General features: G+C 45.1%; 1 protein-coding gene across 10 annotated transcripts in view; it reads right to left on the reverse strand.

Moving 5' to 3' along the window:
- The window catches only part of MAP2K5 (mitogen-activated protein kinase kinase 5), a 126,902-nt gene that overhangs the window by 96,318 nt on the left and 18,046 nt on the right, over positions 1 to 12,538 (reverse strand). For 9 of the 10 annotated variants that reach the window (XM_053271737.1, XM_053271736.1, XM_053271735.1 and 6 more), the window contains exon 8: positions 5,931 to 5,995. The exons of the other annotated variant lie outside the window; for it this stretch is intronic. In XM_053271737.1, the coding sequence (XP_053127712.1) occupies positions 5,931 to 5,995 (65 nt within the window). The remainder of the gene's footprint in view (positions 1 to 5,930; positions 5,996 to 12,538) is intronic. 10 annotated transcript variants of the gene reach the window in all.

Consider the following 12,538-nt stretch of genomic DNA (forward strand, 5'->3'; position numbering starts at 1 on the left):
TTGCTGTCCATTCATTTATTTACTTTCGCTACAGCGCCAGTTCAGCAGAAGGAACCGTTTTTGTCAGGACTGGGAGGAGGCACTTCATCTTCATTTTATGCACTTTTGTGCATAACAGATTTTACGAGCCAGGCAGCCAGTGGCTGGGGTCAATGGAAACAAGTAAACTGCAATCACTGGTCAGTCTTGGTTAACCTGTAAGGATTGTCCATGGGAATTCAGTGGGGCTGTAGCCCAGCTATAGTTAAGGCAATCGTTAGCCAGATGTGAGAGGGGACAAGTGGACAAGGGGAACAGAGGATGCAACACCCAGTGGGGAAAGAACTGGCTGACAGTTCAGCATCTGAAACACAAAAACTAGTACGGCTACTTGTGCGCCAGGCTCATTAAGCCAGCCTCAGAACAGACCACGAGGAAGAATTGCTCTGATGGGTCCGAGCCAAAAAGGGCCATTCCTGGCCCAGCATTCCGTTTCCAAGAGCAACCAGCCAGGTGGCTCTGAGATGCTCACAAGCAGGCTATGGATACGATGGCCTTCCCCTGTGTTTCATCTCCGGCATTCGGAAGTAGACTGCCTCTGAACATGGAGGTTTCACTTAGCCACCATCTTGTAGGTCTGTTGATATAATCTAATCTTTCTTTTTTTAAAGTCATTCCTAAGCCAGTGATCGCAACGGCAACCTGTGGTAGACAGACACATTGCCCCTTCACCGTTTTGGAATAGGTACAGTCTGTGGGGATTTTTTTCCTTCCTGTGCACAAGACATAGGGCTGTGCGGTAGCTATTCCTGGCCAGAAGAGGTGGCCAAGCCAAGGACCTCATGACAGAAGCTCCTGAAGAGATGACCGGTGGCCTTAGCGAACTGCTCAGACAGCTGCTCCACCACCTTCCCAAGGAGGTTTTAAGACCCGTGTGTGTTCAGGGGGAGGGAAAAGAGAAGAAACTAGGCAATAAAATGATGAAGAGGACCAACTCACAACAAAGGCAGAACTTCTAAGACTGGCGTTCCACCAGGTTTGAAGTTTAAATATTTATCCAGGGAATATTTCATTCCCTTATCACTCTGCTCAATATAACTGTGTTGCAGTGACCTCTAACAAACAAAAGTGTATCGAGGAACTGGATATCCCCTTGAAACAGAAACGCCCTGCAGCCCCAGCAAGTGTCCTGTTAGGCAGTTGTGGAAGAGAAGCAGCCCAGGCAGGGCTGGCCTGAGGGGCAGATGGGCTGGGCAGCGGCCCGGGGTGCCGAGCTGAGCCTGCAGGAGCCCCACCACTTGGGAACACTGGTCAACCAGCTGGGGCGGCACTGAAGTCCACTCTCGGCGATTCTGTCCCCAGGCGCCATAGTACATCCTAGAACCATCCCCAAGCCCAGGGCAAGAAGCAAATGCCAACAGTTCCTGAAGAAATCACCAGTAATCCGAGATGTTGGCTCTTGTATTGTCTCCTGAAACTTCTTGTTTGCTGTAGCATGAAATTGTAAAGCATCTTGAATGCCTTGGCAGAAAGGCAGAATATAAATTCAGTAAATACACAATAGGGAAAATTGAACCTCCATGTTCAGAGACAACATACCTGTGGATGCTAGGGTAGGGATGGACAATGGGGTGCCCATGACATTCCTCCCTTTCTTGAGGTTGCTGAATTAGATGGACCCTTGGTCCAAGCCAGCAGGCCAGCTCTGAAACCTGAAGCAACTTACTAAAGCAGAAAGGTATGTGAGCTGCTGTGGAGGAACACATGGAAGACCTCAGGAAAGGTTGCCATTTGAGGGAGAAATATTATGTGTTATTTACCAGTGACACTATTTTATATGAGACTAATAAGATGTTTTTGTTCTAAATAATTGAGTGGTGCTCCTGCTCAGCCACAAACGCTAGAAAGGGAGCACTGCATTATAAATCTCGTTGTTAACATATTTCACGGGAAATGAGGAAGCAATTTTGCAAAAATGTGATGTCTCAGAGCTCTGTAAACCAGCAACGGAGTTAAAAAATGTGGCAGGAAGGAAACCCACTTTCAATACCGTTTGGCCTTTCCAGTGAATTATGCTTCAAAAAAGCAATTTAAGTAAATACCCTAGATGACACTGGAGTATACAAATATTTTCCAATATATACACAAGAGCCTGCATGCTCCATCATAACTGCTTTTAAAAAAATACTTGAGGGGTAAAAAAACAAAATTACAATACCTGTTTTAAACTAGGTAGAGTAATAAATCCATGGAACGACACTGAATTGAACTAGAAAGCAAAAACTCTGCTCCAACTGCATCTGTGTGTGGTGAGGCACAGTGTACAGGATTTCACAGCCTTGGGGTGCCCATGATGGGGAACTTCAGCATGTGATGCACACAATTAACGTGGTGAATTTAAGTAAGACCACCAGGCCAATGAGGGAGTCCAGACCAGGCTTGGGGATGTGCCAGGAGGTTCTGTGTGGCGGCTTCGCCCCTTGGGCATGACACCCGAAGAGCATCCACACCCAGTCTAGATGCTGAAGTGAACCCACCCAGGAAGTGCCAACACTTGGAAGCACTGGCATTTTGGGGTGCCCAGTTCTAACTGTTTGCCATGCCTTAGTTAAGAAACTGGTAGGGAATAAACATAACAGGAAACCAAGCAGCTGTAAACCAGCTTTTCTTTAAACAAACAAACAAAAGGACACACACACACACAAATTAGATTCAGCAAGTTCCGCCTCAAAATATTGCTATAAAGGTATTGATTTTTTTACCCAACTCAATTGACTGAAAAGTTGTTTGTATAGCAGTATCGGCCTAGGCAATGCACTGGAACAATTTTGCTACACAGAGTAATCAAGTGCACTTCTGAAGTATAATTATACTGTCATAAAAATGAAGCAAAGATACCCTTCTCTTCAAGCAATAAACCCGCAGAGGCAGTAAAAGCCCTCCACACACCCAGGCACACTCCAATGAAAGAGTGTCTTCCAACAGCACCCGTCTCCCTCCCTGCTACTGCTCTTCCCTTGAGCCACGGTTAGCATGAAAGTGATCAATATCTCAATCTCCATAAACTATTTCAATAATAGTTAGTTCACCTGGAAACAGAAACTGAACGCTTCTGTTCAGCGACCTGAAACGTGCCTTCTTGTTTGCTGAATGTGGGCAATATTTCATTGCCATAATGGATATTACTCAGCACAGGGTTTTAGGAACACACACACACACACACACACACACACGGAAACATGCATGCTTTCGTTCTCCAGTTACAAATCAATATGAGGTGCACAGATTTCAGAAACAAGCCCACAGTATGGAATGCTGGCAGCCAGGAAAAAGGAAAACAAAGCAGCAGAAGCGCTTGCAATTCATTTTATCTGACAAAACGCTCACCAATTGCCTCCAATGAAGGATGTGCCACTGTTGCCTACAACTAGAGCAAAATCCAGCCACCTGCACGCCTTCAAGTGTGGGGATTTCAGTTTAGCTTCTGCTACAACACAAAGGCAATCCCACCCAACGTCGGATAGAATTTAAGGGGAGACTTTCATCCAAATGCCAAGTAAAATCCAAAAATGGATACCCACAGCAAAATCCTGCTTTAATAAAATGTACGTGCTCTTAAACAGTGCATTTTGTCGGGCACTTTCGTAGATAATGGCCTCTTTCAAACACATGAGATGGACTGAAAAGAGGGGCTCACTATTCTGAGCTATCCAGGCCGAACTATGCTCACAGAACACAGGGCAGCCACTGAAAATGGCATCCTTGGGTCAAGTTCTCCGCGTGACATTTGCCCGATGTTATGACATCATCATACTGTACATTTCCCCAGCTTCACCAGCTCATGATGCAGAGCGCACAGCCTGATAAATGCACAATGGTTCAACCCAGGGTAGGTAACACTACACATAATGGGGGAGAAATGGACCCAGGGATGCTGTTTTGCATGGCAGCTCTGCATGTCAAGCTCCACATCGTTCTGCCCTGAGTGCCCCTCGCCCCCACCACACACACAGAAGGCACAGTGCTGGAGAATAAACCAAGTTAACAATGTAATATTTTTCTCTAACTGTAGAAGTGAGCAGGAATCCATCATTTTTGAAACAATTTGTGGTTTTAAAACTCTCTTTAAAAACAAAAACTTGTAATGCCTTCTCAGACAACAAAAACATGCGCCTTGTACTGTATATGGAAAATGCTTCTCTCTGGAAGAAATCTTTATCATTCCCTCAGGGCTTTTCTTATGAAGTTTTATTTTAATTCCGTGCAGAATATTTTCCATATACTGCAGTCTATTAAGCATGAACATTTGCATTCTGGGACTTCGACTTTTGCACTAGGCAGGAAATAAAGAGACTTTACTGTCCAGTAATCCACCTCTTTGCTATGGTAATCCTTAATCCATTAAATTAACAAGGATTTCCCAAGAAAGCTGGTCCTGGCAAATGGCTGGGGGGAATTCAAAATGCAAGGCTCCCATCAGGTGCACATGAGGATTCCCTTTAGGATGGGGACAAGCAAAGATAAAAGGCAGGGGGGAGAAGAAAGGCAGGAGAAGAGCATGGAGCTGTAAACATGAGTCAGGCATCCACGTGAAGTAAAGGTGCAACTGGGGAAGAGCTGGGTGGGGCAATATTTCACAATCTTCATTTTGAGGTGGTGTGAATGGCCACAGAATTATCCCCCCTGCTTTGAACGTGGCTTAGCCCTTCCTCCTCCTCCTCCTCTTCCTCCTCCTCCTCCCTTCTCTCCACAGGTTTTGGCCTCGCAGCTGAAGTGGGAAAACTGATGTCTAAATGGGAAGTTTTCAGCTCAGCCAACAAGTTTCCGTCCAAAGGGCTGAACTTTGGGAGACTGGACAATCCCAATCCTTCCAAACCACAGAGAAGTTCTGGAGCAACAATCTAATAAGATACCAACAGGCCGTCAAAGAGGACAGTAGAGGCTGAAGCTAACCCCAGATTACGTGTTTGCCCTTTACTTAGCAAAGGCTTTGGGGCATCCTCATATTAACTCTTCGGAGCTTCATACTTAACAGCAAGAGAGAGCACTTGGACTGACTCAGACCCAACACTGATCACCTCCTTCAGGAAGCAACAACTCCATCACGAACCAATGTCCCTGGCAATGCTTGCAAATGTTGAAAAGGATGCCTGGACTTTCCAAAGAGAACAGTTGTGGGGGCTGCAGTTAGTTAAGGAAGGACACGCAAACTGAAGGCCAAAGGCAAATGTCTGGTGGAGGGATCAACAACTCTGACTTCGTGCAGTGGGTAAGGATATTCTGCAAAGTGGTCAAGAGCTTACTGCTAAGCTGGACAAACCATTTCTCTAACTCAGCATCCTGTCTATAGACAGCAATGAAGCCGGTGCCTCAGTGGGCAGGACATTATGGTGGGCTGGGCTTTCTTCTGACATAGTTAGTAACTATCAACAGAGTATTTACATATAATCCTTGGTTGTGGAGTGTCACTCTATTCTGTGGCAAGGAGTTCCACAGGTTGACTATGCCTTGTATGGCTATTAGCTGCTGATTAAACGATCCTATGTAGCCATTCAATACCTTCTAAAGCCATTCATGCTCATCACTACATCCAACAGAAGAGATCCCATGAGCTAATTCTGCACTGGGTAGAGAACATTTGTTTGTTAGTCAAGTATTTTACCTAACAATATAGGAAACAGTTAGAGGAGGGGATGTTGATTAGAGGAGGGGACACCCACTCATGGTCCAGACAATGCCAACATACAAGGTATATAAAAAGAGGGGCTATTTTTCCAAGATTTAAGGTAGATATGAAGGCAACTCCTAGAAACATTAAATACAACTGACACTTCACAGATAAAGCACAAAGGCTGGACATCTTCTAACACACTGCGGGCAGAGAGGGGGTCACCACCTTTTCCTCCCTAAAAGTTGAAGTAAGAAGAAAGCAAGGGGGGCAAAAGACTCACTTGTAGACAGTCCCTCCGTTGCCGTGACCGAGGATGTCTCTATACCGTATGTCTTGTTCATTCATCTCCACGAGAAAGAAAGAAAAACAAAAAAGGTGTCAGGCTGTGGATGGAAGTGTCAAGGCAAAGCAACTCTAGGCCATAAACAACCAGCCGTCTGGGTCATTTCAAGTTCAGCTGCAAGAACGAGGAGATCAATACAACATTTGCTGTCCAATTTATAAAAGACAATACCAAGGGACAAAGTGATGGAAAGTTTAATGACAATTTGTTTGCCTGGGTCATTTCATTAAAGTTTGATAAAAGGTGTCAAAATGGAATGATAACATAAGCTCAGGAGGAGCAGGTCACAGAGATGGAGAGCGGGGAAAGGTCTGGGGTGCAGAGCACCACCAAGGCCTAGGCTGGGAGGGAGCTAGAGGGCCCCTCCGCCCTCACCGGGACATGGCCGGGGCCACATTGCTGCAGTCTAGGGACAGCTGAGCTCTAGAACTGGGGTAGAGCCACCACGAACAAGCTTTTCTGACCAGCTCTTGGGTGAACGGAGATCATCACAAAGGCAGCAACTCCTTCGACATGCAGAGTGCCAGCCATCCCCTTTGTGGTTAGAGGACTGGGACCCACCCACTGCCTCTCCTTCTGCCCTGATGGCAGTTGTAACCGAGCCCACCAGGGAGGGGCTGCAGCTTGGTGGAAGAGCATGGGCCTTGCGTGAAGGGCCCCGGTTCCATCCCCAGCATAGACAGAGGGAAACCCTTCTCTGTCTGGGGTCCTCAAGAGCTGCCTCCTCCAGGTGAGGCGGGCCAGTCCTGGACTAGGTGGACCGATCGGCAGAAAGCAGCCTCATCCCTCAACTTTATAAGGTACAGCCATCTTGCATCAACCCTGATTTGTGTAGGTAAAAAACCAAGAGACGAGAGGCAGCCAGTACAGACACCTGAGTCTTGGTGTAATGGAAAGTTAAGGTTGTTTCCCAAATGGACTATAAGGGGGTCACATGCACGTTAAGAAAACTAGAAACCTGACACACTGTTTTGGCTGTGTGAAGAATTTCAGCAAAGTCTCAGTTGCAGGAAGTCAATTTCTGAAACAAATCATGTGCTAGATTTTGCACGCACACACGCGCGCACACACACACACACACACACTCACACTCTTACACTTGAAGGCCTGAAATGCAAAGCTGAAAATGCTTTGTGCTGCCTCACAATGCAATGATTATTTTATCCAGGGAAATATTTTTCCTGCGATAAATGTTCAGTTCTAAAGGTCTGGGTAATACATGATCATTAGAAGCACAGTGGCACAAAAGCAGACTTCATATAAATTGCCTGTTTATATAATTAGTTTGAAGTAAACTTAATATATTGAAATTAATTAAGACACAATGGCCAGCCATGAATCAAAATTAAGGTTTATGCTATGGGATTTTTCTCTGAATGCATTTTTCCCCTTCCACAAAAGCATTTTGAGAAATTCTGCCTCTCCTGAGCCCTCTTCAGATGAGCAGCGCTCACTCTTACAGTGGGGAGGAAGTCTCCCCCACCATGGGAAGAGGTGAGTGACCACGGCGTGGTGGGACGGGGCAGGACTGCCTCCTCTCTTTCCCCGCCATTAGCGTGAGTGCTGCTTGCGCTGATAACGTCTGAAGAGGGCTCTTAAATACTGTGTATCCTTACAAGAGACTGGCCAAACAGCGGCCCTGGAGAAAATGCCACCTAGACTAATGAATATGGATGACATCTCTGAAGGTCTTCTTACCCAAGTATCAAAATGGGCACATCACAATCAAAGTGAAAACAAATTAGAACCCCCCACTCCCAGTGAATTCTGATGCTGGTCACTTCCTTTAATCTACCTTTGTTCAGAGTCATCAGAGGAGAAATGCTTCATATTTGCATCAACGCAAATAGATTCACCCCCTCAATGAGAAGCAAATCCTTCTGGGAGCAGCAGTTTTGCTTTTCAATTATATGAGCGTCGATTTGGGAAGAACAATCAGTAACAGGTTCCGAAGAACCATAGGTGTTTTGTTTCTGCTACTACAATGACTACAAATATTTATATACCGCTTTTCAACACACCTTCTCAAAGTGGTTTACATAGAGAAATAAATAAAGATGGATCCCTGTCTCCAAAGGGCTCACAATCTAAAAAGAAACACAAGTTGTTCGAGTAAGATCTAATCTGCCTACTTTCCTTTCACTATCCCTACAGCAGGACTAAATTTGGTTCAAATCGGCTAGGTGTTCCACAAGTTAGACCTCTTGCACCTCAAACCTTCATGCGTCTGCCATCTTGGATTGGGGTGGATGACATCATTTCAAACTACACCATCCAGGTGTCCCTATGTGTCACTCACTACAACCGTACCTAATTTGGTTCAATTTGGTTAGGCAGTTCACAAGTTAGCCCACTTGCACCTCAAAAGTGTGTGTCCACCATCTTGAATTGGGGTGGATGACATCACAAACTATGCTGTTGAGGTATCCCTATATGTCCCTACAACTGTACCCAATTTGGTTCAAACTGATCCAGGCGTTGCGAAGTTGACTGGGGTGGGGGCGAGACACACAGAATGCCAGGTGATCTCACAAGTTTACTGGAAACCAGCAACAGCCACTGGAGGGATGCTGTACTGAGGCTTGGCCACTGGGCCAATAGTCAGGGACAATGTTCCCTCTAACAAGGATTCCCAGATGTTGTTGACTACAACTGCACTAGCCTGTGCTTGGGGATTACAGGAGTTGTAGTCAACAACATCTGGGAATCCCTGTTAGAGGGAACACTGGTCAGGGATTGTGTGAACTGTAGTCCAAAAACAGATGGAGGGTCCAAGTGGGGCAGCCCCACCCTAGTATGCATATTCTTCACGGCTAACCCTTGGAAAGTCTGTTACGCATGGAAGAGGAGATGGGAGAAACAGTGGCTGACATCGTGACTACACTGACGAGAGGAAGTCTGACTGGAATTGAGTCAATCTTTAGAGTAACTCCCAAGCCATACTATGGAGTCATTTAAGGTGTTAGCCAGTGAAGCTGGAATGGAGCATCCACATACCAGGAAGCCTCAGAGAGAAAAACCAATGGCACGCACACACACACACACACACACTGAAACGGGGCACAATCCACCAGGAGGCTCTACTACACAAGCTCCATTTGGGAAGAGGAGGAGACCTGCCTGTCTCTCACTCCGCCATCCAGAACCTGCTACCTTATTTTGCTACAGGATTGAGAGACTCACTCACTGGTAGGCCCAAGAAAGGGCAGGGGCAGTTCTATGGGAGATGGGAGCCTGCATGTTCCGGATTAGCCCAGCTCTTCTTGTCATCACTACAATGGAAATAGCAGAGGGCTCTGAGGGCTACCTCTGCAGATGCTTCTGCTGACTGATCAGTTGGGCTTGCCAAGGGAATGGCGCTCTGTTTCACCACAGGCTTGCGCCATCTTTGCTCAGCCTTCACTTCACACATCAAGGCTCCAGAATCTTTCTCCTTAGAACATCAGGCCCAAGGCCTAGTCCAGCCTCCCGTTTCACACAGCGGCCCACCTGATGCTCCTGAGAAGCCCAAGGCAAGAGGAGAAGGCATGCCTTCTCTCTTGCTGTTGCTCCCCTGCAACTGGCATTCAGAGGCATCTTGCCTCTGAGGCTGGAGGTGGCCTATAGCCTTCAAGACTAGTAGCCATTGATAGCCATTCAGGAACCTCTGCATGCTGCTGAACCACCTACTACACAAGTTCAAGGCCCAATTGATCAACTTAGATAAACAAGTCCAAGATACCTAGCAATTTATCTATTCTGTTTGGGAAATGAGAGGAGGTCGGGGTGGTGGGGAGCTCAAGCAAATCATAACTATGACTTCACAGCAAGCACTGGAATATTAACTTTCCTGAAGCAACTTTGATTGGCTGCCAATATTCGCATGAAGAGCAGAAAGTGAAAGAAAATCCAATTACGGATCAGCAAACAAAACACTCCTTGTTTATAACTGCTGTCTCAAAGAGAATCAGCATGCATCTCTTATAAATCATTAGAAGGGAAAAACAACACCCACCCCCCTCAATTAATCCTGATTTGATATGTAAAGCTGTAGCAGAAGTCCGGTCCTATAAGCTATCCCTCCTCTGTACCAATCGAAGCCCTAATGGCTTCAGAAAGCAGTCACACTCTATGAGCAGACAATTGAAGAGATTTAGTAAATCCCACTTTATAGAACAGAGACTAATCGGAAAACACAAGCCAGTCAAATGTTTCTTATGAACTGTTGACACTACATCAATGCCGAATCAATTGGCGGCATTTGCGCTGAGTGACAGAAAAGAAATAAATATTTATATCACATAACCTATATCAATGAACCTGGGCAGAAAGCTATTTCTAAGCTGTCAATATTTGATTATCTTGAAGAATCGCGCCCCCTTCCTTTTAATGATTAATATGAATTCCTTATTAAACCTAAGTGGAGGCTATCAGGGGAAAAATGTCTTTATTAATGCTTCCAAGCAGAGGGTGCAAACAGAACATGAAAAAAGTGAAATAAAAAATATCCCCCACCGCTAGTTATACCAAGTGCAGCTTAAGCCCCCCAATTCTGTATTTAAAAAAGCCTAGGAGTTACAAGTGAAGAAACTTCACCATCATAAACATCTTGTGCTACTGTAGTAAAGACAGCCAATATTAGCAAGAACACCATGCTCTTGTATGTTCAGGGCCTCATCCTGCATACCAAATGCAACCAATGCTCAGGTCTCACTGACAGAAGAGAAGCAGGCTTGGCTGGGCATGGATTATATCTGTTGCTACCTAATGCAGAGCTCTGCGATGCCTTGTACATACATTGTTCCCATAGTCTCTTCATCAGACTCATTAGGTCCTTTTAGAGCTCGGTGGAAGTGAACAGTAGAATTATGGGACTGGGAGAACATCATGTGAATGCTGGAATGCCTCAAACAATGTCAAGGCAATTTATCATTTGCCCGAAGTAAACAAGGTAAAATTATTTATCCACGCTATTATTATTATTATTATTATTATTATTATTATTATTATTAATTCGATTTCTATACCGCCCTTCCAAAAATGGCTCAGGGCGGTTTACACAGAGAAATAACAAACAAATAAGATGGAACCCTGTCCCCAAAGGGCTCACAATCTAAAAAGAAACATAGGACAGACACCAGCAACAGTCACTGGAAGTACTGTGCTGGGGGTGGATAGGGCCAGTTACTCTCCTCCTGCTAAATAAAGAGAATCACCACGGTAAAAGGTGCCTCTTTGCCCAGTTAGCAGGGGTGCTAGCCCTTTCTTCCATTATTTTTGTCAATAGTCAACAGCACTCAAGTCATTGGAATCGTACTACAAAATACGAATCCACAGTTTAGCTAAACAAGTGGTGGTTACTCATCGTTTGAACCAACCAAAGCATGTAGTTATGCCCCAAAGAGCTTCAAAACTAAGCAAGGCTTCATCCTCTAGAGTAGACTCCTATTCCTTCACCTGCATTCCCAAGAACTGCAGAAGCATGGGTTTCCCAAAGTTACCCACAGGAATCTTTTCCTTCTCTTCTCCACCATTAAAACTCCCCTTAATTCCATTAGAGCTGCCATTTCTCTACATACTTACCAGGGAGTAAGCCATATTGAACACAGTTAATCCTGCATAAGCTTTTGTTGCAAGAATATTAAATACATCTCTTCTCTTGATAGGGGAAGAGGAAGAGATGTAATTACGGAAAACAAAACCTAAAACTCCTACCAGAGAAGAGATGCATTTATTAATATTCTTACAGAATCTCAGAAGTCTTAAATATTGCAGAAAAGCAACTGGGAAAGACTCACTAAAATACTGGGTAAAAATAATATGCATGTATTTTATCTGTATAAAGCTGAAGGGAAATCTCCCAAAGAAGGATCGAAATCCATATACCCAAGTTTTATTTAAAAGATTCTGATAGCAACTAAGCAAGGCTGCAGAGCAGGTGATGTGACGGGACCATCCTCATCTATTAAGAGCACAATGTTACAGGTGAACGGCTGAAGGACAAGCGTGAAGACCAGCTTTTATCTTCTTGACACGCTCAACTACAACTACTTGATTCATGAAATGCCAATGAGGCTTGGAGAGGTCACTGTGTGAAGGCACTGAATACGCATCTGAGATAATTAAGATTTCAGCCTTCGAAACATGGAAGGGAAGTGAACAGCAGTTAAGAAAATCAATAAGAGTCTTTTATTTGCAGTGACACAGATGTCTCAGTCAATAGTGTCTAATAGGCAAGCTTGATCGCAGCGGACAGGTGCCTGCCTCCAAGGCTATCAAAGGGCTTTCACCATGACAAACATTAAAACTTATTTATGTTGCTATTGAAGAATCCTGCTGCCTTGCAGGTACTTTCATTTAGCGGTGTATATTTAAAGTCATTATGCTACTTGGGGCCTTCCCGTCTCTTGGAATCAAAAGTGGCCTGGAAGGACTTGCCCCAGAGGGGCCATCGGCCCATCAATGGAGAGGCGATTGCATTCAATTGCAGATGCCAGAGGAGGGCAAGGAAGCCGCCGCCTCGGAGATCCCTCTTTTACACAGCAATCCGACAATATGGTGCTCTG

The sequence above is a fragment of the Hemicordylus capensis genome, chromosome 10 (genome assembly GCF_027244095.1).
Source record: "Hemicordylus capensis ecotype Gifberg chromosome 10, rHemCap1.1.pri, whole genome shotgun sequence".
NCBI classification, from domain to species: Eukaryota; Metazoa; Chordata; class Lepidosauria; order Squamata; family Cordylidae; genus Hemicordylus; species Hemicordylus capensis.